At 39.4% G+C, this 27,500-nt stretch overlaps 1 protein-coding gene across 6 annotated transcripts in view; it reads left to right on the top strand.

The window, feature by feature from the left end:
- The first annotated feature begins 2,126 nt into the window (after positions 1-2,126).
- LOC138952328 (mitogen-activated protein kinase kinase kinase kinase 5-like) overlaps positions 2,127-27,500 on the top strand; it is a 78,986-nt gene continuing 53,612 nt past the window's right edge. For 2 of the 6 annotated variants that reach the window (XM_070323970.1, XM_070323968.1), the window contains exons 1-17: positions 2,127-2,335; positions 4,011-4,068; positions 5,022-5,112; positions 6,112-6,176; positions 8,163-8,266; positions 8,817-8,859; positions 10,150-10,222; positions 10,774-10,905; positions 11,718-11,780; positions 12,433-12,514; positions 13,900-14,010; positions 14,640-14,750; positions 15,445-15,497; positions 19,842-19,880; positions 21,984-22,034; positions 25,281-25,320; positions 26,229-26,684. In XM_070323970.1, the coding sequence (XP_070180071.1) occupies positions 2,246-2,335; positions 4,011-4,068; positions 5,022-5,112; positions 6,112-6,176; positions 8,163-8,266; positions 8,817-8,859; positions 10,150-10,222; positions 10,774-10,905; positions 11,718-11,780; positions 12,433-12,514; positions 13,900-14,010; positions 14,640-14,750; positions 15,445-15,497; positions 19,842-19,880; positions 21,984-22,034; positions 25,281-25,320; positions 26,229-26,684 (1,662 nt within the window). In that variant the 5' untranslated portion in view covers positions 2,127-2,245. Of the gene's footprint in view, positions 2,336-4,010; positions 4,069-5,021; positions 5,113-6,111; positions 6,177-8,162; positions 8,267-8,816; positions 8,860-10,149; positions 10,223-10,773; positions 10,906-11,717; positions 11,781-12,432; positions 12,515-13,899; positions 14,011-14,639; positions 14,751-15,444; positions 15,498-17,152; positions 17,177-19,841; positions 19,881-21,983; positions 22,035-25,280; positions 25,321-26,228; positions 26,685-27,500 lie in introns of all 6 variants that reach the window. The other 4 variants (XM_070323969.1, XM_070323971.1, XM_070323972.1 and 1 more) reach the window with 4 other exon arrangements.

Here is a 27,500-nt window from a genome sequence, read left to right as displayed (position 1 = left end):
CTTCATGTGTAAACTGACAAAAGAAACAATGTATCGATTGGACATTGGATTTCCCTTCTTTGAGCCATGTGACGTCAGAGGCCTACAAAACTTTATGTATCGATTGGAGATTGGATTTCCCTTCTTTGAGTCATGTGACGTCAGAGGCCGACAAAACTTTATAATTTGGCTTTTCAGGTTGACCGAAACTTCAAAGGAACTAAAAAAAAAACCGTCATGTGTTTGATTGCATGTGTGTGTGCTGTTCAATGTCAAAACAACAACAAAGTGAGTACATGACGTGTGTTTTGTAGTTCCTTTGAAGTTTCGGTCAACCTGAAACGCCCAAATATGAAGCTTCATGTGGATTGCATGCATACATGTGTGTGTGTGCTCGTTCAATCGTCAAAACAACAACAAAGTCATAAGTACCTGAAAGGAATTCGATCGATACATAAATGTTATTTGCGTGTTTGACCAAAATATGACATTTTACACAGATCTCGACAGTCATTGTTCACCTCGACCGCTAGCGCGGTCTCGGAGAACAATGACTGTCTCGATCTGTGTAAAATGTCATATTTTGGTCAAACACGCAAATAACGTATAATAATTGGGCGTTTCAGGTTGACCGAAACTTAAAAGGAACTACAAAACACACGTCATGTGTTTGATTGCATGTGTGTGTGCTGTTCAAAGTCAAAACAACAACAAAGTAAGTACATGACGTGTGTTTTGTAGTTCCTTTGAAGTTTCGGTCAACCTGAAACGCCCAAATATCAAGCTTGTGTGTTTGATTGCATGTGTGTGTGCCCGGGCTCGTTCAATCGTCAAAACAACAACAAAGTCATAGTACCTGAAAGGAATTCGATCGATACATAAATGTTATTTGCGTATTTCATCGTCGAACTGCCTATGATGACTTTTTGCGAGTGTGACAGACTAACACAACAATTGATCGCACGGCACACGTTACCTCCTATCGTCAACAAGTGCTAATGAGTGAAAAACCGTTAACTTTATCTCCAAACCCTGTGGCCGAATGGCTTATCATAAAGTGATAAAGCTAGGTTTTTGTCTAGACACTCCTCCGTCTCTTTCTCATAATTATGATGTCACTCCAAGTCGAAGTGTCTTCTTCCTCACCTTGTAAACATCCGGCCGTACGTTCCACTTCCAATCCTCTGGATCAACTCAAAGTCGTCCAGAGGATTTCGGCGTTGAATATCCGCCTGCATTCTTCTATCGTATGGCAGTAAAACACACAGAATACTTCATCGTGTCCAATTTCTGTCACTCCATTTCCTCAACCTTATTATTCCAGACTGGACAGACAATCCTAAAACTAACTCAATCAGACTGCAGAGTCTCTGTGTACTCTACAGCCTCTGACTCACTTTTTTAATACTGTAGTGTACTTTTCAATCTCTGTTTGTGTCAGATAATCCTTTTTGTCTTTTCTTTCCCGCTCTTCAAGTAAAAAAAAATCACATTAAAGCGTACAAAGCAATCTTTTCAACACATGAATTATTTTAGTCATATACTTCTTTATTAAAACTGATGTGCTTATTGATTTTCCTGATTATATTGCTCGTTTTCAACACATCAACTAGCTTATTTTTGTTTGTTCAGTGCGGTTATTATACGTTATTTGCGTATTTGACCAAAATATGACATTTTACACAGATCGAGACAGTCATTGTTCTCCGAGACCGCGTGTAAAATGTCATATTTTGGTCAAATACGCAAATAACGTATAATAACCGCACTGAACAAACAAAAATAATAAATAAATAAAAATAAAATAAACATAAATCGAGATGAGAAACGAACGTCAGCTTCGGCAAGCTAGTTGATGTGTTGAAAACGAGCAATATAATCAGAAAAATCAATAAGCACATCAGTTTTAATAAAGACGTATATGACTAAAATAATTCATGTGTTGAAAAGATTGCTTTGTACGCTTTAATGTGATTTTTTTTTCCTTGAAGAGCGGGAAAGAAAAGACAAAAAGGATTATCTGACACAAACAGAGATTGAAGAGTACAGTGAGTCAGAGGCTGTAGAGTACACAGAGACTCTGCAGTCTGATTGAGTTAGTTTTACATGGATTGTCTCCCTTGAACCCATTCTGCGCATGACCGGAAGTAGGCACTCTCTGCCAGAAGAAACTGTCCAGTCTGGAATAATAAGGTTGAGGAAATGGAGTGACAGAAATTGGACACGATGAAGTATTCTGTGTGTTTTACTGCCATACGATAGAAGAATGCAGGCGGATATTCAACGCCGAAATCCTCTGGACGACTTTGAGTTGATCCAGAGGATTGGAAGTGGAACGTACGGCGATGTTTACAAGGTGAGGAAGAAGACACTTCGACTTGGAGTGACATCATATGAGAAAGAGACGGAGGAGTGTCTAGACAAAAACCTAGCTTTATCACTTTATGATAAGCCATTCGGCCACAGGGTTTGGAGATAAAGTTAACGGTTTTTCACTCATTAGCACTTGTTGACGATAGGAGGTAACGTGTGCCGTGCGATCAATTGTTGTGTTAGTCTGTCACACTCGCAAAAAGTCAAAAAGTCATCATAGGCAGTTCGACGATGAAAGAGTTTCACAACTTTGAGTTTGAATCTTGATTGAACCACTCACGTCAGCTGTACTAACATACACCGTGTTGTCTTTATCTCTGTTCATTGTAGTTTACATTTGTTGTCAGTCGTGTGCATGATGGGAGTGTAAATAGTTAGAATGAGTTATTTCTAAACTTTATAAATTATAATGGTGTACTTTGTTGTTAATTCAGCTTCAGAGTTTGTGGCACTGGCAGGCATCGTTCATTGATTCAAATAAATGTACCAGAATAAAAAAAATCCAAGCATTCACATCAGTAGTACAGTTGTACTGATAGATTCTGAGGTATTTTTTGCGATAAAGGTGCCCTCCACAATGAGTTGGACTGGCGGCCCTTTTTACAACATTACGTCCCCTCGTTGTATGGCAAATTGCATTTGGGTCTGTTTTAATTCAGGCAAATATGTAGAAGGTGTAGTTATAGCAGGGCTCCCCAAACGACATGTGCGTCCCTGCATCCTATCCAGGTTTCGCGATTGCGTCGTTTCCGGCCGATTTATGTGGAGCACGTGATGCGCACAAGAAATATTGGCGGTCTAGAAGTGTCGTCTGCGCAATGATCACGGCGGCGCCCGCAGCTTTCTTGACCGCCAAGGACGACCGCGCACATTGTGATACGTCATTCGTTAGACCTCAATACACATTAGAAGCCAAAATCACACACTACAACTTCATGGAGGAGGTACCGGGACACACTAAACAGGCTAAAAAAAAGTCAAATGAGTGGGTCCCTGGACGCACTAAGTTAGGTGCTGTTTTTAGACTGTAGTCGTCAGCGATGTCGAGTACAAATTGACCAAATATCAATTCCTTTAACATGGGAACAACATCAAAAAGGAGACTGAAGCCGACGCAGATGTATAGCTGTGCCCAGCAAAGGTTTTGATCTAAAAAGCACTGGTTGCTGGTGCAAAAGGATGCTGGGAAACTTTCAGCGGTGAACGAACATAGTGACACAGACCGAGCAAAGCAATGAGGGGAAAAATTGCACCACAACCGACCAAATGAGTGAGATTTTTGAGACAGAATCACTAGATGAGGATAGGATTCCATGTGAAACATCTAGTTGATGATCATGGATTGAAGCCCGACCACAGCACAGTTGAAGCCCTACGTGAATATTCCGACAAAAAAAGACACTCCATATCACACTATGTGTGATCACAATTTTCTACAAGAACCCACGGGCTTTAGGGCCCCTGGGCTCTTGGGACCCTCTAAAACTCTGCTGAGGGGGTCCATGTACCCTCTAAGAATTAACGTGGGGAGCCCTGTGTAGTTTCTACTCTAGAAAATATGAAAATTCATACTCGTACTTGTACACATGTATGCATAAAATGGGATTTTATTAGTTCTGTTGATGTTTACCATAAGTTGTTTTCAAAATGATGTGCAGGCTAAAGATCTAAACACAGGAGAACTAGCAGCCTTCAAAGTCATCAAGCTGGAACCTGGTAAGTTGTGTAGCTCTTGTATGTCCTGTGAGTAGTGCTAGTTTACATGTCAAAAGTTCACAGTCTGATCTGTAGACAATCATTTCTAAAACCTCAATTTACCTCTGTTACGTATTGTTTATTTTGACTATCTTTCTTTTAGTTTAACTTTTTCAGTTTCACGGACATTATGATTATTCATTACATTGACTTGACTAGTAATGTAATTAAAAATGTACCACTACCAGAATGCTACGATCTTGTGTGAGAAATTTCAGCGAGGTGGGCTGCTGTAACTAACACACTAGTATGTAAGTTGTAACAGGCAGAACCTAAGTAAAGGCCATGACAGACACACAACACAAAACAGTGTTTTCTTTCAAAACAAACACAAAACAGCATGTCTCCCATGTGACGTCCCCCAAAACGCGAAAACTCTTTGCGTGTGACATCTCCGCTTTAAAAACATGTGTTTTCCCAATGTTTTGAGATGGAGTTTTTGTCGAAAACATTGTTTTGCCCATCTGTGAAGTGTCATCGCCTTAACACATTTGGCAGTTGCACTTGCAGTGCACTTTATAGTCAGATTCAGTGTTCAACTTCTGGAATTGTTAGACTTTGAGCTTTTAATGGAGGAATTCCCAAAATAACTCTGTCCTGTTTGTGTGGGTTTTGAGAGAGTTCACGAATATCCTTGCTTTTTACTCTGACAAACATTGGAGGGGCCAATCACTAGCAAGGGGTGTGTCGGAAACACTTGGACAGGAGCACGTGTGAAGTTATTTGTCAGAGGAAAAGCAATCTAGTATTCACTCTTTCAGTTTCACAACCCATACAAACTGACGGAGTTATTTCCGAAAATCGTCTATTGGGACATGTTTGCTTGTTCTGCGTGCATTTTTTCCCCAGCTTAGAGTTAGATTGACATTGTTCATCAGTTGTTATGCTGATTGAGTTGTTCTTTTATCCTGCAGGAGATGACTTTGCCATCATACAGCAAGAGATCCTGATGATGAAAGACTGCAAACATCCCAACATCGTCGGTTACTTCGACAGTTACCTCAGGTCAGTGAAGATGCAACAGACAAACAAACCAAAACAAGAAAACTTACACACACATGCACGCTCACACACAATTACCTCTATTTCAAGTATTTGTAATGAGCCATTAGTGTGTGTACGAAATTTGGTAGAATTTTGTGGTTTAACTAAGACTAAGTCAGTAAGTGTCAGACTGAGAGATATTTTCACTGTGCGTGATGATCAGATTTCAGCATAGCAGGTGCAAACCCTTTATTTTGTATCTTGGCTTACTTCATGCTTGTTCATGCATGCTTGAAATAAACACGTCATTCCACCAAGCATAACTTAATAATGAATAATATTCAAGTGGCAAGCAGCTTGTAAGGATTTAATGCGTGTAAAGTGATATGAAGTCATTGAAGAGATTGCTGTGTTCCGGTTCAAGTACCAGCTGGTGTTTTGCTCAACATCAACCGGTAAACACCTGATTTCCTTAACTTCTTCCTTGATCAGTTAAAAGTATCATGACTGAAACCAGGGAGAGAGTCACACACAACAAATACATGTATAGAAAGAGTGTGTGGTTTTAACAATAAAAATAACAACACTTTATTGTCCAATAAAATGAATACATTACATGTAGTGATGTACATTAAAATGGAAAAATTTTTGTGACACATCTAACCTGCCTGTCGAACACAAGAAGAGGAAGAGTCAGTTATACTATACACTGTAGTACATGTACAAGGTCATTGGCAAAGGTTTTTTTCAGCAATAATTTTATGTGTGTTCTCATTTGTATTGTACTGCTTTATTCTTTATTTTGATTGTGAATTGTGTTTATTGTTCGTTTTGGTTGTGTTGGTTTTGGTTTACATATCTTATACTTATACTTTTTATAGACTTTCAGTTGTTTTGATAAATGTAGACATTTTACTATTACAACTATTATGGAGGAGTGTTGTGCCTCAGTTTTTAAGTACTGAAATATGTGTTCATTGCTTCTGATTGATAACTGTGTGTGTCTAATTATGCTTGCAGGCGTGAGAAGCTATGGATTGCCATGGAGCATTGCGGTGGGGGTTCGATGCAAGACATCTACCATGGTAAGATATTGTTATTGTTATTTTCCGCAGTAAACTCTCTCCTTTAACTGGTCTTTAAAGATTTGTTTTTGATAATAATTGCAGATTATAGCTTTGAATCTGGAGACCGTTTTCCTGTTCTGCAAGTAAAACTAACAGTATTGGCGTTAACCGGTAATTACCAGTATTTTACCTGTTGAAACAAGAAAATACTGGAACAAAATTGGCTACTGGTTGATTTTTAGAACTACCGGGGTTTTTTCGCTGGTAGAACAATAAAACCAGTACTCTGAGTTGGACTCTAACTGGTTCCAATGACCAGCCTACCGTTTTTTTCTGTGCATCATAAAAGTTTGCGTACCGGTTTGAAAAAACACTAGCGCCATCACTGAAAGCAGAAGAAGAGAGAGAGAGACATAGAATCATTCACACAGCCTGTGTGCTGAGTAGGGTTGGCATGAGGGTCTGCACAAGTAAATATTTTTCTGTCTTGTCTTATGTTACATGTACCTGTACTCCTGGGTACCAAACTTTGTGTCTGTGTGTGAATGGTATGATTATGGAATATTTATGATTAACACTCAGAGATTTCATTTGGCATCGGTAGTCAATGAAACTCCAAAACTTATTTCAAATCGCTAAAAAAAATGTCTGATATTTCAGCAGAGCTGCTAAACTTTATCACGGTGTGGAAAAAGGTAATTCCTAGATTTAACTTCCCCAAAACTGTTAAAACTTGTATGGCCATGTTGGCAAATTTGCAGAAGAAAATAAATCTCAGCAATATCCCTGCATTTCTCTCTGCTTTTATTTATGTATGTCTTTGTTTTTGTTTTGAAAAAAATTAGAACCCCCACTACAGTCGAACCCACTTAAAACGAACACGCTAGTTACGAATTTTGACTTATAACGAATTAGTTTTAAGTTCCCAACTGAATACCTCTTTCTTCATGCTTAAAAAAAATGCTTAAAACGAATTCTTTATAACGAATTTACGCTTATAACGAGCACTTTTTGGATTCCCAAGCATGCATAATGTCTGTAATTTACTCACGCTTATGACGAAATCTTTAAACTCGTCCCGAGATCGACATATCATGGGAATTTGAGAAGTTTGAATACATGTGTCAAAGTCTTCCCTTGCGTCGACTGCTTGAACCATTGCTCAACCGATCACTGAATAAAGTTAAACTGATTACACTGTACTCACAAAACAATTTCAAATTTAGAATCAAAGTGATTGATAGCTCAGACACTGAACATGAATGACTGACTGACGTTTATTTCCTTCGCGAATACCAAAAACGAAACATCGAACGGAAGCCATTGCCAAAAAATATAGATGCCAGAGTGGTTTCCCTCTCAACGTTTGCGTTCGCCGGTTCGCCGGTTCGCGATAGTTTATCAGTCAGTCAGTGCTTTCGATTTGGATTTGAACATCATGTTGCAACAAAAAAACAAAAAACTAAATTGGCCAAGGTTTGCTACCCGTCGCCAAGGTAAGTGATTCCGGACAAATGATAGGAACACCGCGAATGTGGACAGTGTCAGTGTGTGCGCGTGTGTGTGACCAAAAACGTAACAACTGGATGAAACATCTGTGTGCTCACTCTCACTCAAACTCAACAATCATCACTCAACATGAGACACACATGAACATGTACCTGAATATGTCACTTTATTGTCTAAACGTGAAGCAGCATGAAAGTTGCGAAAGAAACAAATTGAAACACCATAAAATGTACAAGACTTAAAAAAAAAAATAAAAAAAATATAAAAAAAATCGATCAATTTTCTTATTACGAATTTTGGTTAAGACGAACTTTTTTTCCGATCCCCAGTGATTCGTCTTAAGCGAGTTCGACTGTATATCATATGTAAATTGCTACTTACAAAACCACGGCAAAATAACTTTGCTCCTTTCAAAAAAAATAATTATTGAATATTAATAATTATAGATAATTAATACTATTTATTATTAACGCTGTTTCTGTATTACTCTTTCAGTGACTGGTCCTCTGACAGAGCCACAGATTGCCTTTGTGTGTCGGGAAACACTGAAGGGGCTGCATTACCTGCATCGGAGAGGGAAGATGCATCGTGATATAAAGGTACAGTGTTGACATAACTCTCCTCCACAGCACACATTTTCAAGTTTAAAAAAACAAGTGCATGTGGTGAATAAGAGAAGGGGAATGGGTCCATGTTTTCACTGAATTTTCTCTTTGGAATGAGGATAATTTTTAACAAAAAGGAAAAACCACTGCTAGCTGTACTTTTTCTTTTAAAGGGTGTTTCTTTTACCAGCCCTTAAAAACTTTCTTGAAGAGTACATTTTCTCATGCAGTATAATTATATCAATTTTTTTTGTCGGAGATGTTTGTCTAAGTTGTTAGTGGGCAAAATGCCTAAGCTTAATTTCAATTGCTGAAAACTTGACTATCATTTGACCTAGCTGCCAAACTTTCTCACTTGAGTGGAATTTTGACGCCAAGGGCTGTCCTAAACTTGAAAACTGTCTGAATTGTAATTGCGATTTCAGCAAATTGGCCGTAGAGAATTTATAAATCCTGGCAACATCCCTGGTTAATAAAATGTGTGTGTGGCTTGCCTGTCACTGCTGTGTTAAACTTGTTCTGATGGTCTCTCTTGTTTCTTCAGGGTGCCAACATTCTGTTGACTGAGGAAGGAGACATCAAACTGGGTCAGTAATATGCTGGAGTTGTGGGTCTTACTCTTAGAGCTGCCTGTTTTGATTTCTATCTGCAGTTTATTCATCTCAGTTTGTGGTTGAATTTAGTCAATCTCAGTTTGTGGTTGAATTTAGTCAATCTCAGTTTGTGGTTGAATTTAGTCAATCTCAGTTTGTGGTTGAATTTAGTCAATCTCAGTTTGTGGTTGAATTTAGTCAATCTCAGTTTGTGGTTGAATTTAGTCAATCTCAGTTTGTGGTTGAATTTAGTCAATCTCAGTTTGTGGTTGAATTTAGTCAATCTCAGTTTGTGGTTGAATTTAGTCAATCTCAGTTTGTGGTTGAATTTAGTCAATCTCAGTTTGTGGTTGAATTTAGTCAATCTCAGTTTGTGGTTGAATTTAGTCAATCTCAGTTTGTGGTTGAATTTAGTCAATCTCAGTTTGTGGTTGAATTTAGTCAATCTCAGTTTGTGGTTGAATTTAGTCAATCTCAGTTTGTGGTTGAATTTAGTCAATCTCAGTTTGTGGTTGAATTTAGTCAATCTCAGTTTGTGGTTGAATTTAGTCAATCTCAGTTTGTGGTTGAATTTAGTCAATCTCAGTTTGTGGTTGAATTTAGTCAATCTCAGTTTGTGGTTGAATTTAGTCAATCTTTGTTTGAAGTAGTTGTCCTTGTTGTTAAGATAGGCTACTTTTTTTATGTGCTATTTGATTGTTGTTCGACGGGCGCAGGGGCGTGGTGGTAAGATGTCGGCCTCCTAATCGGGAGGTCGTGAGTTCGAATCCCGGTCACTGCCGTCTGGTGGGTTAAGAGTGGAGATTTTTCCGATCTCCCAGGTCAACTTATGTGCAGACCTGCTAGTGACTTAACCCCCTTCGTGTGTACACGCAAGCACAAGACCAAGTGCGCACGGAAAAGATCCTGTAATCCATGTCGGAGTTTGGTGGGTTATAGAAACGCGAAAATACCCAGCATGCCTCCCCCGAAAACGGCGTATGCTGCCTGAATAGCGGGATAAAAACGGTCATACACGTAAAAATCTACTCGTGCTAAAAACATGAGTGAATGTAGGAGTCTAAGCCCATGAACAAAGAAAAAGAAGAAGGAGAAGAAGATTGTTGTTCTTATATGCATTTTGTCATTTGTTAAAACAATAAAATTATTTTTCACTTTAGTGAAACAATGTGTTGCCAGATGGAAAATGAAGCAAGTGTGGTATAGAGTTATTGGATGTAGTCAGATGGTTGTTTTTGTTATCAGCTGGGTGAATATAATGTGCTTTATTTTGTCTTCTTTCAGCTGACTTTGGTGTGTCAGCGCAGATTACAGCAACCATGTGCAAAAGAAAGTCTTTCATTGGGACGCCATACTGGTAAGGCAACCAATACTGTGATTTCCTTTATAACTTCAGGTGTACACATGTAAAACTAGAACATATACAATTCATATCTTGCTTGCATACTGAAGACATTACAGTATTTCAGACAAGTATTGTGAAAAAAGAAGGACAAGAATTGATGGTTTTTCATTTTTTTGCTATCCCCGCCCCCCCCCCCATTAATTTGAAAATTTCTAAGTACAAAAGGAAAACAAAATGTTGATTATTTAACATGTAGTTTGAAGGTACACAGTGTTCTTTCAATCAGCTGCTTTGTATTGGGTGGGCAAGTATACAGGGCTTGGCACATGAACTTGCCAGTCACAGATCTGAGCTTGTCTCATGCGCAATCACTTGCCTTGAAGTGGGATAAGGAAGGAAAGGACTTTGTATGAATACCCAGTCTGGAATGGTAGATTGTTGTTGAAAATTACAGTCCTGTTTAGAGTTAAGTTTGAGATTTTATTTCTGTATCTTTTTACCCAAGATGAACAGTTTTGCTTAGAGTCAAATTTGAGATGGTATCTCTGTATGTTTTCACCCAGGATGGCCCCCGAGGTTGCGGCAGTGGAGAGGAAGGGAGGCTACAACCAGCAGTGTGATATCTGGGCGGTGGGCATTACGGCCATTGAGTTTGCAGAGCTACAGCCACCCATGTTTGACCTGCATCCCATGAGGTGAGTGAGATATAGACATAGAACTCTTTATCATCAGTGCTTTGTTTTGACCAATAGACTTGTGTAACAAACACGGGGAAGGAAGAGAAGTACAGTGGAACCCCCCTTTTAAGACCTCCCACAATCTGAGAAAATAAGGTCTTAAAAGGGAGGGAATCACAATTTTCAGCTCAATTTACAAGATGTCAGCAAAAAATGTGACCCTCCACCACGGAATGAGTCACATGTCACCTTTGCATGATTTTCATATTTTTACATTTTCCTAAAGAGTTTTTTATGCTCTATCCAGTGGTGAAAACCGTTTTAGAAAAGAGCGAAAACTGTTTGAGTTATAAGCCTGTGACTAAGGTGACCCTCACGCTGTTACCATACACTCTCCGGACTTATATCAAGCCTAGCGCAGAACCGCGCGAGGTGACATGCAACTCATTTCGTGGTGGAGGGTCACAAATGTGGAAATGTAGGGCCGTGAAAGGTTGTGGTCTTAAGACAGGAGTCTTGAAAGGGGGTACATTGTACGCACATGACCATGAATCAGTGGCTGATGATGATCAGTATGGAGTTAGTGATGACCATGAATCAGTGGCTGATGATGATCAGTATGGAGTTAGTGAAAATTACATTTTAAAACCCCTCATATACTATTATAGTCGATTATACTGACTTATTGTCACTATTTTCAAATGTTGAAGATAAGAGGTTCCTGTCATGGTTTTCCAGATACTGAGGTCAATCTCTGTGTTCGATTTGTTATCTGTGAATCCTGTTCCTTATCAATTTGTTTTTTTTAATGATTTTTCCATCTTTTGCAGAGCACTGTTCCTCATGTCAAAGAGTGGTTTCAAGCCTCCCCAGTTAAAAGACAAAAATAAGTGGTGAGTTGATAATTTCCATCTGTTTCTGTGTGTGTGTGTGTTGAGTTGATGCTGAGGCATGATATTTGATACATGATGAAATTGACCTTCTTAAATATCGGAGCTCATTTAATGTGTATTTGTAGTGAACAAGCTGTATTTGTACTGAACAAGCTGTATTTGTAGTGAACAAGCTGTATTTGTAGTGAACAAGCTGTATTTGTAGTGAACAAGCTGTATTTGTAGTGAACAAGCTGTATTTGTACTGAACAAGCTGTATTTGTACTGAACAAGCTGTATTTGTACTGAACAAGCTGTATTTGTACTGAACAAGCTGTATTTGTACTGAACAAGCTGTATTTGTACTGAACAAGCTGTATTTGTAGTGAACAAGCTGTATTTGTACTGAACAAGCTGTATTTGTAGTGAACAAGCTGTATTTGTAGTGAACAAGCTGTATTTGTAGTGAACAAGCAGTATTTACAGTGAACAAGCTGTATTTGTAGTGAACAAGCTGTATTTGTAGTGAACAAGCTGTATTTGTAGTGAACAAGCTGTATTTGTAGTGAACAAGCTGTATTTGTAGTGAACAAGCTGTATTTGTAGTGAACAAGCTGTATGTATAGTGAACAAGCAGTATTTGTAGTGAACAAGCTGTATTTGTAACTTTCAGGACCTCAGTCTTTCAACAGTTTGTCAAAGTAGCCCTGACAAAAAATCCCAAGAAACGTCCTTCAGCTGATAAACTTTTAGAGGTGAGTGTCATCATTGTTTGTATGATAAAAAATAATGGGGAGAGTTGCTTCTTAAGGCATGATATTGTTTTGCAGGTACATTGGACAACATCTGAGAACATTTTAATGTGGAGGTTAATTTTCAGAGATTTGGAAGAAAAAATCTGAAAAAGCAGGGTCTTAAAAAGGGGAAGTCTTAAACTGGAGGTCTTGATAGGGGGGTTCCACTGTACAAGCCTCTGCTTTAAGGCCCCCAGTCTGATCAAACTACAACTCCCAGTCTGTTTTCGGGAGCATATGCCTTTCTAGGCTACACACTTCATAATCATAGCCTAACACCTCTTTCTGAGCATTGCTAGTTGGAAGAGAAGGCTTTCAAAATTCAAACAAAATGTTATAGTATTGCGCAGTTTGAAAGCTTATTCAATGCAATTGTTTGTTTGTGTAATTTCGATTAAATTTTGCAGCCTCCTTGTTAGCTGTCGTTTGTTTTGAATGCCTCTCCTCCGTCACTTCCTCTAGTTATAATTTCCTGTAGGGGGCATTAGGACTTCCTTCCTTCTATCTGACATTGTTTCATTGCATTGATTTTCATAAGCTGTGGTTTCCTTCTGGTATTTGTGAATCCACTAATCGTTCCATTAGTCTACTTTTATTATGCTGTGGTACTTGCACAGCGAAACCTGTCACAGGCAACCATGTGTGAACAAATACGAAGGGAGTTCACACGCTTTGGTTGATGTGGACAGGCTCTGCTGTGCCATGAGGAATGCTTTGTGATATGGTTTCTGGAAATGTGTAACATTTCTGCTACCAGTTGTGGGCAGACTGAAGAACACAACACTGTCTGAGGCATGTTTGTTAGGCCAAGGCTCTAGTAGTCAATATACAGTAGCGAACGACGAAGAAGAAGAATATACAGTGATACCTGCTATGTAAGGCCCCTCCAATGAGAGGGCATCTGTTGTCCCTGAGTCTTATCAAAGTATACCTGACATGTAAGGCTACCTGCAATGAAGGGACACTTTTGGTTGGCCCCAGGGGTGTTCTTTCATTTCAGGTATTACTGTAGTGATGATGCAATGAAAAATATGTAACTAATTTTTTGCTGTTTTGAGAAAAACGAAAAAAACACCTTTTGAAATACCATCGCATCAAATATAACTTCAATTTATGGGTTAATATTTTCTCTAAAACAGTGCAATACCATTCTCAAGAAGTTTTCTTCACTTTAGAAAGCAGTTGGAGCTACGGGCTTTTATTGCCACATGGGGAACATAATAAGAGAATTTACTATTGTCTTATAAGTTAGTTTCAAAACCTCAAAAATTGAGATACGAGGTTTGTGAATTACAGTGACGACATGTTGTTACTGTGATTGACGAGAGTGCGTTGTCTTTGTGCAGCACACGTTCTTCCATCAAGGTGAGCTAAGTCGGCGACTGACGAAGGAGCTGTTGGAGAAATACCAGAACCCGGCAAGCACCTACGATCCCATTGAAACAGATGATGAGGGGGTGAGTTCTCACTTTCAGACACACCTTTTTGGTTGTTAATTATACAAATCCCCCAGACCCCCCCCCCCCCCCCCCCTCTTAAAATTCTTCAGGATTCATGACATTGTTCAGTCCCACCCATGAATTAAAGATAAGTCATTAAGACAGTGAAAGCATGACTGTCTGAAATGTTTTTTTCATTTTTGCAGGTGGCCTGTTGTTAGCAGACTATCTGTTTCGGAAATTTTCAGGTGTATCAGTGTAGCTGTTTTTATGTCGATATGTTTGTGTCCACTACGTTTGGATAATTCACATCCACCCTTCCCCCACACCTATTCCCATTTTTTTCAAAGTTGGCCTGTGAACTGATAGTGTGTGGGCTTACATCTCTGTCTCTCTCTCTCTCTCTCACCCCCCCCCCCCCCCCCCCAACAGTATCTTTGTTCATGGTTACCAAACAGACTTCTTTTTTTTCCACTGACACAGACGTTTTTGCTTTTGTTAAGTTGGGAGTGGGACTTGGGGGGGGGGGGGGGGGGGAGTACAACCCTCCCTTGTGGAAATACACTGATTTATTACTCCTGTTCTTTTTTGGAGAGGTGTGATGACACGTTAATGTTTTAGTTAATGTTTCCTCTTGTCCTTTGTAGTTGTTGCAAGATGTTCCCAGAAGGATACCGTCAGACAAGAACGCCCGGCACCTCCAGTCAACCAACAGCCTGGAACTGAAAGTCAATCTCAACTTGGCTTCTGCTCCGGAGGTAGGTGCTAGTCTGGTGTGCCTGTTCACACCTTCAGTGCTTATTACGGTTTAGAATGTTTGCCTGAAACAGTACCAGCATATGCACAAACATGCAGACATGTAGCACTCCCTCTCTGTCTCTCACTGTTTCTGTCTCTCTCTCTGTTTTCTCTGTCTCTCTCTCTCTGTCTCTCTCTCCCCCTCTATTTTCTCTCTCTCTCTCTCTCTCTCTCTCTCTCTCTCTCTCTCTCTCTCTCTCTCTCTCTCTCTCTCTCTCTCTCTCTCTCTCTCTCTCTCAGTACTTATTACAATTTTGAATATGCTTTTGTAAAATGCCAGAAACAAAAGCAGTGAATGCACACACATGCAGATTATATCTGCACATGCATACTCTCTCTCTCTCTCTCTCTCTCTCTCTCTCTCTCTCTCTCTCTCTCTCTCTCTCTCTCTCTCTCTATCTATAGCACCCTCTCTCTCTCTCTCTCTTTCTCTCTCTCTCTCTCTCTCTCTCTCTCTCTCTCTCTCTCTCTACCCACCCTCTCTCTCTCTCTCTCTCCCTTTGGCACATGCTTACTTTTTGTCTCTCAGTATTCACAGACACACACACTGTAGACAGTGTCAGTAAGCACTTAGCAGGTAAGATCAGAGCTCCTTTGCCCAAGTTCAGTGCCATAGACAAAAGATCATCATTGTCTTGTTTCTTTCTGCGTCAGGACGAGAGGTACGACACAGCAAAGCCATGGACAGACGATGACTTGTCCAAAAAGTAAGTATCTTCTCTTTTTCCTTCATTCTGGCTATGTAGATTCACATTGGCTATTTGGTCCGCAGCTTTTTGCCCCTTATTTTTTTTGACAAATGCTATGCCTCTTTAGCTAGCTGTAATAAAAGCTTCTTTGAAGCGGAATTGTTTTGCTTGACTGGAAACATGGAGAATTATGGAATACCAGCAGATTTTCCTGGTTAAAGAAATAAACACCTGCTTATCAGTAACATGCGAGAACAACAAAAATCTTACTTCTCGTGTTTTTTATTGTTACTGTTAGGTCTGAAATGTGAAGGCGATGTGAAGTGAAAAATTGAAATGAAAAATCTGTTGTCGATGAAAAATAGAACTGAAATTCTGATGGATTGTTAGTGAAAAATGAAGTGAATGCCTGATGTCAGTGAAAAATGTAACTGAGAGTGAGAGTCTGACATCATTGAGAAATTGAACGGAAAGTCTGGTGTCAGGGAAAATTTGAATTGAAAGTCTGATGTCAGGGAAAATTTGAAATACAAGTCTGAATCCAATAAAAAAAAAATGGAAATGAATAGAAGGAATATATTGGGCGGGGATGTAGCTCAGTCTGTAGCGCGCTGGATTTGTATCCAGTTGGCCGCTGTCAGCGTGAGTTCGTCCCCACGTTCGGCGAGAGATTTATTTCTCAGAGTCAACTTTGTGTGCAGACTCTCCTCGGTGTCCGAACACCCCCGTGTGTACACGCAAGCACAAGACCAAGTGCGCACGAAAAAATCCTGTAATCCATGTCACAGTTCGGTGGGTTATAGAAACACGAAAATACCCAGCATGCTTCCTCCGAAAGCGGCGTATGGCTGCCTAAATGGCGGTGTAAAAAACGGTCATACACGTAAAATTCCACTCGTGCAAAAAACACGAGTGTACATGGGAGTTTCAGCCCACGAACGCAGAAGAAGAAATATTTAGAAGATAAACTAAAACTAAGAAAAAAATACGAAGAAGTAGGAAGAGCACATGCAAGTTTGCAAAATTGCTGATATTCTATTTATTAATTGACGTTTTATTTTATTTTTTTATTTGTAGCAGTATTTGGCAAAAATATGAGGCATTGTCAAAGCTTTGTTTTTGAGAAATGGTATAGCTCATCCTTGAATTGCCAGGGTGTCTAGCTTTACATTTTTTTTCCCTGCCAGTAGAATTTATGTCTTTTAAGATTTTAGAGAAGCTGATGGTAAGCATCAATAGAAAATCCGCAATTTTGGGTTGTACATACTGTTTTGGGCTAGCTTATTTTTAATTAGCAATTTTGTTTTGTTTTTATGCTTATTCCCCTTTTATTTGTGTTTTGGTAACTGCCGAGATCAGGGCTTTTAAAGATCCCTTTGAAATGAACAGGTTAACTTTTTCTGCACTGGCAGAAGAGCAGATTCTGTGTGAAACACTGAATTTACTTTACAATTTAATGTAGGTTATAAAAATTAAGCCCACAAGGATAGTTTATTTTGTCATTTACCCAGACGATTATTTTCTGCCTTCCTAATATGAAAATCTGTCAGTATTTTAATCATGAAATAAACTGAAATCAAAAAAACGATTGACGTTCCAATAACCTACACTTCTTGTTTCTTGATTCATGAAATAAACTGGTTTCAAACTTGATGGTACTTCTATCTCGGCAGCATGGAAAAATACCAGACCGCCAGGTACATCATTTGCTTTGTAATAGATCTGTATTTGAGAGCAGAGAGAGGGAGTAAGCTCTCTTTGTGCTTTGCCCCAAACTTACAACACTCCGAGCTTCCAGACGTGATGTAACTGTGACGTAGCCTAGACTGTGGAGTGCCGTGTAGCTGTCTTTTCATTTACCGCTTTTCTTACTGACTATTTGCACTGGCAGGAAGAGCACAGACAGACTAGCAAAGGGGAAGAAAGGAAATAGGTAAATATGCAGAAATTGTACAGCTAGCCTGTCTACAGGAGTCAAAGTAATGCTGATGGGGTCTATGTCGACCAAAAGAGTGGGATTCCCTGTAGGTGGAGTTCCTGTAGGTGGATTCACTGTATACAGGGAATACCACAGAGTGTAGTTCCTGTAGCGTATCGCTGAAAGTCACGTGATGCTTAGCGACATCGGTAGAATTTGATGTTTTTCGATCTTTTTTGATATTTCTTAGAAATTCGAGTATGGTTTGCAAGTTTTATCGAACAACTTCACCCTGTGGGATTCCCTGTATACAGGGAATCCCCCTACAGGAACTCCACCTACAGGGAATCCCACTCTTTTGGTCGATATAGACCCCATCAGCCAAAGTAATAGGTAAATATACAGGAAATGTACAGTCAAATCAAAAGGAAACCAACAGGGGAGAGGACAATGCTACAACAGCCCCGCAATGGGCTGTAGAAAGAATGTAGATACAGTAGACCCCCCACCTCCCTCCCCACTCCCCCCTCCTCCGGTGCCTAAAATTCAAGACCTCCCCTTTTTAAGACTTTTTTCTCTCCAGTTCTTTGTACATAATGTCTGAAGATTAACCTCCGTTTTCAGACTCCCTCCCAGAGTTTTGAAGGTCTTAAATGAGAGTTTCACTGTACAGTAAAACTGTATGGCTGGAACATCGCAAAAACTATGATGGTAATTATGATGGTAATTTTTGTGGTAACTTATTGCTAGAATGTGGCCCAAAAATAGGAAAGGAATTGGACATTTGCATGAATGTAGAGTCAAAATATATTAAGTTTTTGGTCAGAGTGGCCAAAAAAAACCCAGTACAAACAAAAATATGTAGCAAGAACATCACAAGAAACTTGGAAAAGATTGCTATGCATGAACTGTGCAAGCAAAGAAAGAAACCGAAGAAAAAGATAATTATGCAGAGAATTTATCACTATGGCAAAAAGATGACTCAGTACAAACCTAAAATTGTAAATATTATGGAACTTGGTGTACAGTAGTCTTTTCTTTGCATGCGAGGAATAGGGTTGGTAAGGTACTCGTGCTTTCTTCTTTCTATGTGAAATATAATTTGTCGTTTGGGTTTTGAAAATTGTAAATGTTACTCGGTAGACAAAAGCTAGTAAATTACTTAATAAGCTTTAATATTTTATTCTTAACATTTTGGTCAAATGTAAGTGATCCTTTGCTGCGAGTTTGAGGGAACAGTAGAAGGTGCTTGACAATTAGAGAAGTTAGATGAGGTAGTTGTAGACATAGATTGGGTGCCAGTTGCGTACCTGGCTGTCAAAAGTTGTTTCTTTTTCACGTTTAATCTTCAGAATAAGAATAAATAAAACTGAGCAGAATTGAAGCATTAACATAAGCACTTTGCTTGAGTACGGATCTTAAATGCTAGATATTCTATATATCACAATATTAAATTGAATACAATTTTGTTAAACAAAAAGCAGGATTGAATTAATGTGACATTTAATAAAAAATACATTCACAAGACATGTTGGTCTTTGAAATAAGTGAACAAAATACAGTGAGACCTGTCTAAGATGACAAACAAAGGGACTGACAAAAATGGTTGTTAAAGACAGATGGTTGGAAAGGAAAAAAGAATTATAAATTATAGGAAAAAAACTAGTAGGGGATCCTTTGGATAGGTAATTGTGGGCAGATGGTTATTATCGAGAGGTGTTCAGCAGAGCAGGTTCGACTGAATGCATGAGAATGAGGCTTTTTCAAGAGATTGAAACTTATTTTTCAGCAAGCTATTTAGTAATCGAAAGCCTGAGTTACACACAACACAAAGAGTGCACACATATTTTGTCAGGTAACATTTCATGGTGGATCTTTTTAAATGGTGATATGAATTTCTCGTCTGTTGTCGTTTCTCAATTTAAAAAAAAGAGTTTATATATTTTTTAATGTGGTGTTTCTTTGGACTGAGGTCTAGGGGTAAAGCGACTCTTAAATTCCTTAATGTGTTCCTCTCTTTTTTGCATGCTTTGCTGTGTTCGTAGGAACGTGAAGGATTTCTGATAAATGTGATTATAAATTGTGGGTTACAATTGTGACCTTTAAAAATTAGATTTCTATTATATGCTTATGCTCTCTACAAAACCTTTATATTCAGCTTTTGATTTATTTTTTATTAGAGTTATACACATGTACTTTGCTAGCTTTATGTGTATACCCTATCTCCTGCTTGAAAAGGCAGTTGATCACTTATTTTCCAGCAGCACTTTTTCTACCCCCTGAAGTAAAGCTTTTTTTCTTTTTTAATTTTTTTTGACTTTTGTCTTAGTCCCAGATTTTGTTCATGAGTGCCACAGTGTGGAGCTGTGCACTATAAATCCCCACCCCCACCCCCACTCGTGTTGATCTGACAATGCGTTTCTTCTTCTTTTTCTGTCTGGCAGGAGTTTGCTAGAGTGTGTAGAAGAAGAGTTATTACAAAGGTATGCAAACTGTTCTTTTGATAGTCATACCTGTTCTTTTGATAGTCATACCTGTACATTGATAGTCATACCTGTACATTGATAGTCATGCAGTACAATCTTTGTCATTTTGTGCATCTGTCACCGAGATAGAAGTTCTGGTAGAGTGTCTTTTTCTGTGTCTGGTTGTCTGTTCATAGACAGTGACAGAGATTTAGTGTTATAGAACAGAAATAGTCTCATTTTCTCATGTCCAGTCCACATTCGACTTCATGCTTTTCTTGTTCTTAGGTAGTCTCATTTTAAAATCACTGAAATTTAGACTGTTGTATAGTTCTGAGACGTAACTTCATATTAAAGAAGCAGCATTTTTGGAAAGTGTATGTAGGCTGAAGTTTACTATGCATTTCCGTCTGCCATGACAGTTCTCTAAATCCTGATGGTTTCGTTGTTCATATATTGCAAGCAGTTCAGTTTTACTTATCTTAGAAACGCAATAACATATCATGCACAATATGTTATATAGTCACGTACATGTATTCTATATATTCACCCAGTACTGCAAGGCCTAACACCAACACAGCTTACTTGAACTCAGCATATTTAACCAGTGTATTAACACACATTAGCACATCTTTAGCTGCTGATATTTTCTGCTCTTAATTTATCTCTGTTGCCTCTTCCAGTATTATAGAATCATTAACACGTTACAGTTGTGTCGGCATATGGTGTCAGGCTGTGTCGTTAAAAGCCTGTGATATGCTTGATAACAGAAAAAGTTATGTCACAAAGATAGCGAACAGCGCTTTTAAAAGTTTGTTGTTTAACTTCTTGACTGCCAAAAGAATTTAGTTTGTAAAAAATAAAAAATAAAATAGAACATCCAAAGTATGATAATTATACCAAAACTGAGAAAATCATCTCCAAGGGAAGCAATCATTTTGCTGCAAATGCAAAGGGCAATATACAGCAAGTTGTTTCCCTTGTTGGAGTAGTGATGGTTTTTTTTTAAATAACACAGTAGGTACATGTTCCTGATAGGTAGTGTGGCAATCAAGGGGTTAAGCTCTTGATTATAATAATAATAATGCATAATATTTATATAGCGCATGTATCCAGGGTTTAACCCTGCTCAAAGCGCTCTTCCAGAATGTCTCCACTTCTCACCGTTCCTTGCTCTTCAAATAGCATTCTGTGGGAGGGTGGGTGTAGAGAGACCAGAATGTCTCCACTTCTCACCCTTCCTTGCTCTTCAAATAGCATTCTGTGGGAGGGTGGGTGTAGAGAGACCAGAATGTCTCCACTTCTCACCCTTCCTTGCTCTTCAAATAGCATTCTGTGGGTGTAGAGAGAGGGGGTGGTGGCCCTGTTGCATTTGTCATTTCAGTTTTGGGAAATTATTCCCCATTTCATAGTTTAATGCCTTTTCCGTGAGAGAGAGAAAGGGGAGAGGAGGGGAGAGGAAGGGAGAGAGAGGAGAGGGATGGAGAGAGAGGAGAGGAGAGAAGGGAAGAAGGAAAGGGGGGCGGGGGGAGAGTTAGAGAGAGAGAAGAAGGAATCAGCTGTTTCCATATCTATTTTCCTTTGCTTTCGGTCAGTGTTATTCTTGGTTTGGACTTCATGGATTTTATGTGGCTGATTTTGTTGTCACTGTTGTTGTGCTACTGTCATTGCTGACAGTGCTGTCTGTGTGCTTCATTATGTATTCACCTAATGCCTATTCTGCAGTTATTTCTTACTGTATAATTATGTTTTTACATCCTCCTCAGTGTGTGTATTCATCTGAACATCTGTTTCTGTTCTGCATATTTGTTACTTAGCATCTCATGTCCTGCATCTCACTTTACCCTGCTGACATTACCTTTTGTTTGAGACAGATCGTTTTTCAAATCCCATTTTGTGTGTGCAAATGGTCTGTGAATGTCTTAAGTTGGCTTCACTGTCTTGTGAGCGCAAACTATTTAAGTCAGACTGTGTTTATGAGTGTGTGAGTTAAAATTGTTTGTATTGTGGGTGTGTGACACTGTGTCTGTGAGTGTGTGAACATGAAATATTCTGTATAGAGTGTGTGAGCATGTGTGCATAGACCTGTGTAAAACAGTCAGGTCTTTTTTACAATTTCAGGAGAAACAGTGGTAGATTTAGCTCTCTAAGCCTTGCAGAGGAACCCACAGAGTAAGCAGTCCTTTTGGTCTGTAGTGGCCTATATGTCCGTTCAGTTGACCAAGTTTACTTTCCTTGCGTTTGCCACATTCCTGCGTGTGTTATAGCCTTCGGTTTAAATTCCTCTTTTGTTGGTGTTTTGAGTTCAAAGCAAAATTACACTTTTCGCTCATCCTTTTTTGAATGCTGAATGGAATTTGTTTCCACTTTTTTGTGTGACTTTGAAGTTGATAAGGAATGAAACTTTGGTTTTGAGATTGCATGCTTTAAAAATCCTGTTATCATGAAACGTAAGTCATAGTTGCTTGTACAACTCTAAAACCATGAAATCATGTGTGGCATTGGAGGAAACATTAAATGTTTGTGTTGTTCGATTCAAAAGAAAGTGTCTGTGAACAAATAGTGTGTGTGGGTTAATGAACATTTCCCTTCATCGAATAACTAGAGGTTTTCTCTGACTAAACTGGCTAATGTCCACTCAGTTTAATTTTAGACATACTGGGTACAGTGGAACCCCCTTTTACCACCCCCAATTTTAGACATGGGTTTACTGGGTACAGTGGAACCCCCTTTTACCACCCCCCAATTTTAGACATGGGTTTACTGGGTACAGTGGAACCCCTTTTTACCACCCCCCAATTTTAGACATGGGTTTACTGGGTACAGTGGAACCCCTTTTTACCACCCCCCAATTTTAGACATGGGTTTACTGGGTACAGTGGAACCCCTTTTTACCACCCCCCAATTTTAGACATGGGTTTACTGGGTACAGTGGAACCCCTTTTTACCACCCCCCAATTTTAGACATGGGTTTACTGGGTACAGTGGAACCCCCTTTTACCACCCCCAATTTTAAGACTTCCTCCCTTTTAAGACCTTGCTTTCTCAGATTTGTGAAGGTCTTACAAGGGAGGTTCCACTGTATCAAATACATTTCCAGTCTTAGTTTATGTTTTAGTGCAGTGAAATCCTCACAATAGTACACCTGCACAGCTGTTCAAATTCAAACTTGGTGATGGCAGCATATAAAGCAGAACACTTTCCTTCACAGAAATGCATACTGGCTTATTTTATACTGTATATAAATGAGTAAATATTATCTAAGGACTATTTCTGGTTGAGAATAAAAGCTGGTTCTTGTGTATGACTGTGGGTAAGTGTTAGTTGGAGTGCCTTGGAGAATGATGAGCATATGAGCTTGCGGCGATCATCCTTTTTTGAGGATGAAAGTCGCTTGTTTATTTCAATGCTTGTTATTCTCTCAGGTGCCAGGAGACAGGTTCCGTACAACTCTCGCTTACTCCATTACACATGTCGTATGCATTAAGAGCGATTACTTCCCTTTGGTTATTTGATATCTTAACAACGCTTTGCCTCATTTCGTTTAATATTCTTAAAAAGAATGATTTTATTGAAATATTAGTTGTTCAGACGTTTAACTTTCATTTGGTATTTGGTAGTTGTATATATATCTTATTCATTGGGGAATTCACTCAAGGAAATGTGGGCTGCTATCCCTGCTAGCTCCGAGAGCTATCTCCCTGCACCCCTATTACTTAATATTTTATGAATGGAATCCATTGCAGAATTTAAATGCATTTTCCATGATTGCCTTACATTTTACTAACTGTTGGAATAAAGTTGAAGTTTTTTGATTGTTTGGTATACTGAATCGTTTTTATTTCAGAAAAGAGGCCAGAATTTCTTGTTGTGGAGTTCATTAATTGTCTTCTTAAAATTGAATCAGCAGTAATTGAATTGCATCATTCTTCACTTGTTTTGGATTGTTCCTGAAGTGTTCTTTTCCTGTTTGTGGTGGTATGTACAGCTTCGATGGGACAATTGTCAGTTCAACAAAAATTCTATATTTCCTTATTGCTTGTGAAACTGACATAACTTTTAGTTGAGCAAATGACACTGAGTGGAATTTAGGTAGCTAGTGTTGCGGTTTCGAGGTGAATGTGCTTGAATGACCATGGTTAGTTTTGTTCAAAACCATACATTATGGACATGTGTGGAGAAGTTTCTTTGTGCAAGCATAAAAGTCGATGTGATTTATCAAAATGTCTTGACACATCAATCAGCTGACAATCAGCGTTTCTTTTTACACATCCTTTCTGTCTCTGAAGCTCTCGGTTTCTTACTTTGATATCTCTCATCCTCTGTGTCTCGGACTTTCTCTCTTCTCCTCTTTTCTTCTTTCTCCCTGTCTCTCTCGCCTGTTTTTATCACAACATTGCATACCGTTTACTTATATTTTTGATGACATGTTTTTTCCCATTGAAATACATGTATTTTGCCTTTTTAAGCTTTGCATGCAGCACTTGTAGCAGTAAGCATTAATTAATGCTGCTCACTTGTGCAGAATTAAGACTATGGTTTGTAGCGTTCAACACAATCAAGTACCCTGCTGTTTTGTTTGAACATTTATTATTTCTGGTGCAAATAGTCCCATGCCCTGTAGCGACTTTCAACACACGCACCCCACTGTTTTGTTTAGACATTTTGCAGTTTGGGCACATTAGTAGTCTTTGGATGCCTGAATAGTTTTCATTTCATCTGATTCACTCTGGATGTTTGTTGTTTTATTTTAGAAGATCTAAGTGATAGGTCATTATGGTGTGTAGAGGAATAGACAGAACCTGAAGGCCGGCTTCTGTAGATTGCATTCTAGTTCTTCTTGCAATACTTTTTTGCACCTAAAAACTTGAGCTATTGCACAGAAGTGTTTCTGTAAATTTATTTGTTATCGACTTGTTCTTCTGCAAAAACACGTTCCTGTATTTTTTTAATTTTTTTTTCTCTCATATTTTTGCATTTCCTGTTTGTGTTCTGGCTGTATTCCATTGTATGTTGATGTTTGGCTGTTTTTCCCTTTCTTTGTCCTCGGTTTTTTTGCCTGTTAAAATCTGCCTTGTTTTTCTCTCTCGTGTAATCAGTATGTTTGAAGTATCGTACTAATTTACTCATAGTCATGTCTTCATTGGTTGAATCTCAGGAATCATAGGATCATTACATCTGAGCGCATACACATGCTTTTTGCATCATGCGTTACAAGAAAAATACTTGAAAATGCTGTATACAAAACTATAGTAACTACAACTATCTGAAGAAGACAGTGTTTTTCTGTTTCCCTTTGGTCGATCATTTGCTGAAGAAGACTTGAGAATTTTAAAATGTTGTTGATTTTTGCTCAGGAGCTGGCTAACACGATACTCTTGTTTAAATCTAAACTTGACATTTCTTGTGCTTTTTCAGAACAACCCTTCAAGTCAAGCCCCCTCCTACTCCTCCCAGGGTGAGTGTTGAAAAAGTGTGTGTGTGTGTGTGAGCGTGTGTTTGTCACACTGTGTGAGTGTGTGTGTGTGAGCGTGTGTTTGTCACACTGTGTGAGTGTGTGTGTGTGAGCGTGTGTTTGTCACACTGTGTGAGTGTGTGTGTGTGAGCATGTGTTTGTCACACTGTGTGTGTGTGTGAGTGTGTGTTTGTCACACTGTGTGTGTATGTGTGTGTGTGAGCGTGTGTTTGTCACACTGTGTGTGTGTGTGTGTGTGTGTGTGTGTGTGTGTGTGTGTGTGTGTGTGAGTGTGTGTTTGTCACACTGTGTGTGTGTGTGTGTGTGTGTGTGTGTGTTTGTCACACTGTGTGTGTGTGTGCGTGCATGTGTTTTTGTGTTACATAATTTGTTTTCTTATGTTTGTGATTATGTGATATGGTTCTATGGCTAAAGAAGACAAGAACTTGAGACATTTTCTGTGAGGAGACACATAGATTGAAGTATGCCTGTGTGATTGTAAGCATGGTGAAGGTGAACCAGAGTAGAAGTTTGTTTGCGTATGTGGAAGCAGACTTGGGAAGTTAGGTTGGGGGGGAGGGGGGGGGGGGGTTGGTCTTATGTAAAGATTGGTCTGATTTAAAGATCGTTTCTTGGTCTTATGTAAAGATTGGTTCTTCGCGTTTCAGATTGCATTCTCATAACCTCGCCGGTACCATTGAAAGTGAAGAAGTAACACTAACATATTTAATGTTGGTCATTGGTTTTTATCGTCCCTACAAGCTATATGGCTATCAGGGACCGATTGCACGTTTTTTTCCATTCTAAGTTTACATCAGGCTTAAAACTAGTTTCGTTTAGGTCTATCACAGTACAAATATATGTAATAATGACACAGATTGATATGTAATTTTGGTGTTTTTATCCCACAGCCCCCCAAGAACGGTGAAGGAGAGAGGGTGAACAGGACTCCCCCTTTCCCCAAACGGCCGTTGGACGCTGGCACGGCCGCCTCCATTGCCGACGCCTTGCTGGAGGACGACAACGGCCCTGACCTTGACAGCCTTATCGACCGCATGTTGACCTTGACCCCAAGCTCACCCAAGCCGTCAGAAATGATGAAGGAGATTGAGAGATTAGACAGTGAACGTGACAGTCGGAAAGCGACGACGGAGAGCGAGAAAGGCGATTGGGAGGGAACAAGAGACAGTTCTGACGAACCGCCAGAGTTACCTCCCAAGCAGAGGCCTGGCGGTAGTTTGCAGGCGAACGGTGACTTGTCACACTTAGGGGAAAACGGTGCGGTGCCATCACAGGAGGCAGAGGAGACGCTGCCCCCCAAAGTGCCGCCCAGAAAGAAGCTAACCAAGGAGAAAGACTGTGATAGTGTAAGCATCTGTGTTGGGAATACATCTTCTGTGGTGTGCATGCTGTCACACGACCTACAGTGTTTAGTGCATCTTGGCTAATTCAGTCCTGCCAGATCTCTTTGTCTCTCAACGTCTCTCTGGTTATTTCTAGGAGTTTCTTATTGGGATTATATCAACTGAATATTTAGGGGGGGGGGGGGGGAGGGGGGGGGGGGAGGGGGGGGGGGAGGGGGGGGGGGGAAGAACTTTAAGCTAACAATTGGAGGTGAAGTTTGATTGCATCTTGGCTAATTCAGTCCTGTCAGAATGTTTTGTCTCTGAGCGTCTCTGTGGTTATATGTAGGAATTTCTTGTCGGGATCAACTGAGTATTTGGGAGAAAATAAAATAGAACTTAAAGCGCTTGTCCAGCTACGTCGAACACAGATTACATCAACAATCGCCTGTTGCGATCGGCTGGACAGCTGTGCATCGACATGCATTGAAAGATTCCTTTCAATGAACTTTTATGCACAACGTGTGACTATTGTATGGCAAATCGTTTTGTGGAAGGAACCCCAGTCAGTTAAAAATTTGGGGAGAAGTTCGCTGAATTGTTGAAGAATCCACTTTGATTAATAGCTGCGAGTTTAAAGCAAAGACAAATGACAGGAGCGGTAGCCAGAAAGACATATCTGAGAAAGAATAGAGTTAATAGATAATTTTGGGAAATAACTCTGTCGGGTTTGTATGGGTTGTGGAAGAGTGACCTTTTCTTGCAAAACCTCCGACAAACATTAGATGGGACAATCACTAGCGATGGGTGTCAAGCAACCCATACAAACATTAGATGGGA

This window comes from Littorina saxatilis, linkage group LG17, assembly GCF_037325665.1.
Source record: "Littorina saxatilis isolate snail1 linkage group LG17, US_GU_Lsax_2.0, whole genome shotgun sequence".
NCBI lineage: Eukaryota > Metazoa > Mollusca > Gastropoda > Littorinimorpha > Littorinidae > Littorina > Littorina saxatilis.
The sequence above is the reverse complement of the archived record's forward strand: the minus strand, read 5'-3'. Positions and strand labels throughout refer to the sequence as shown.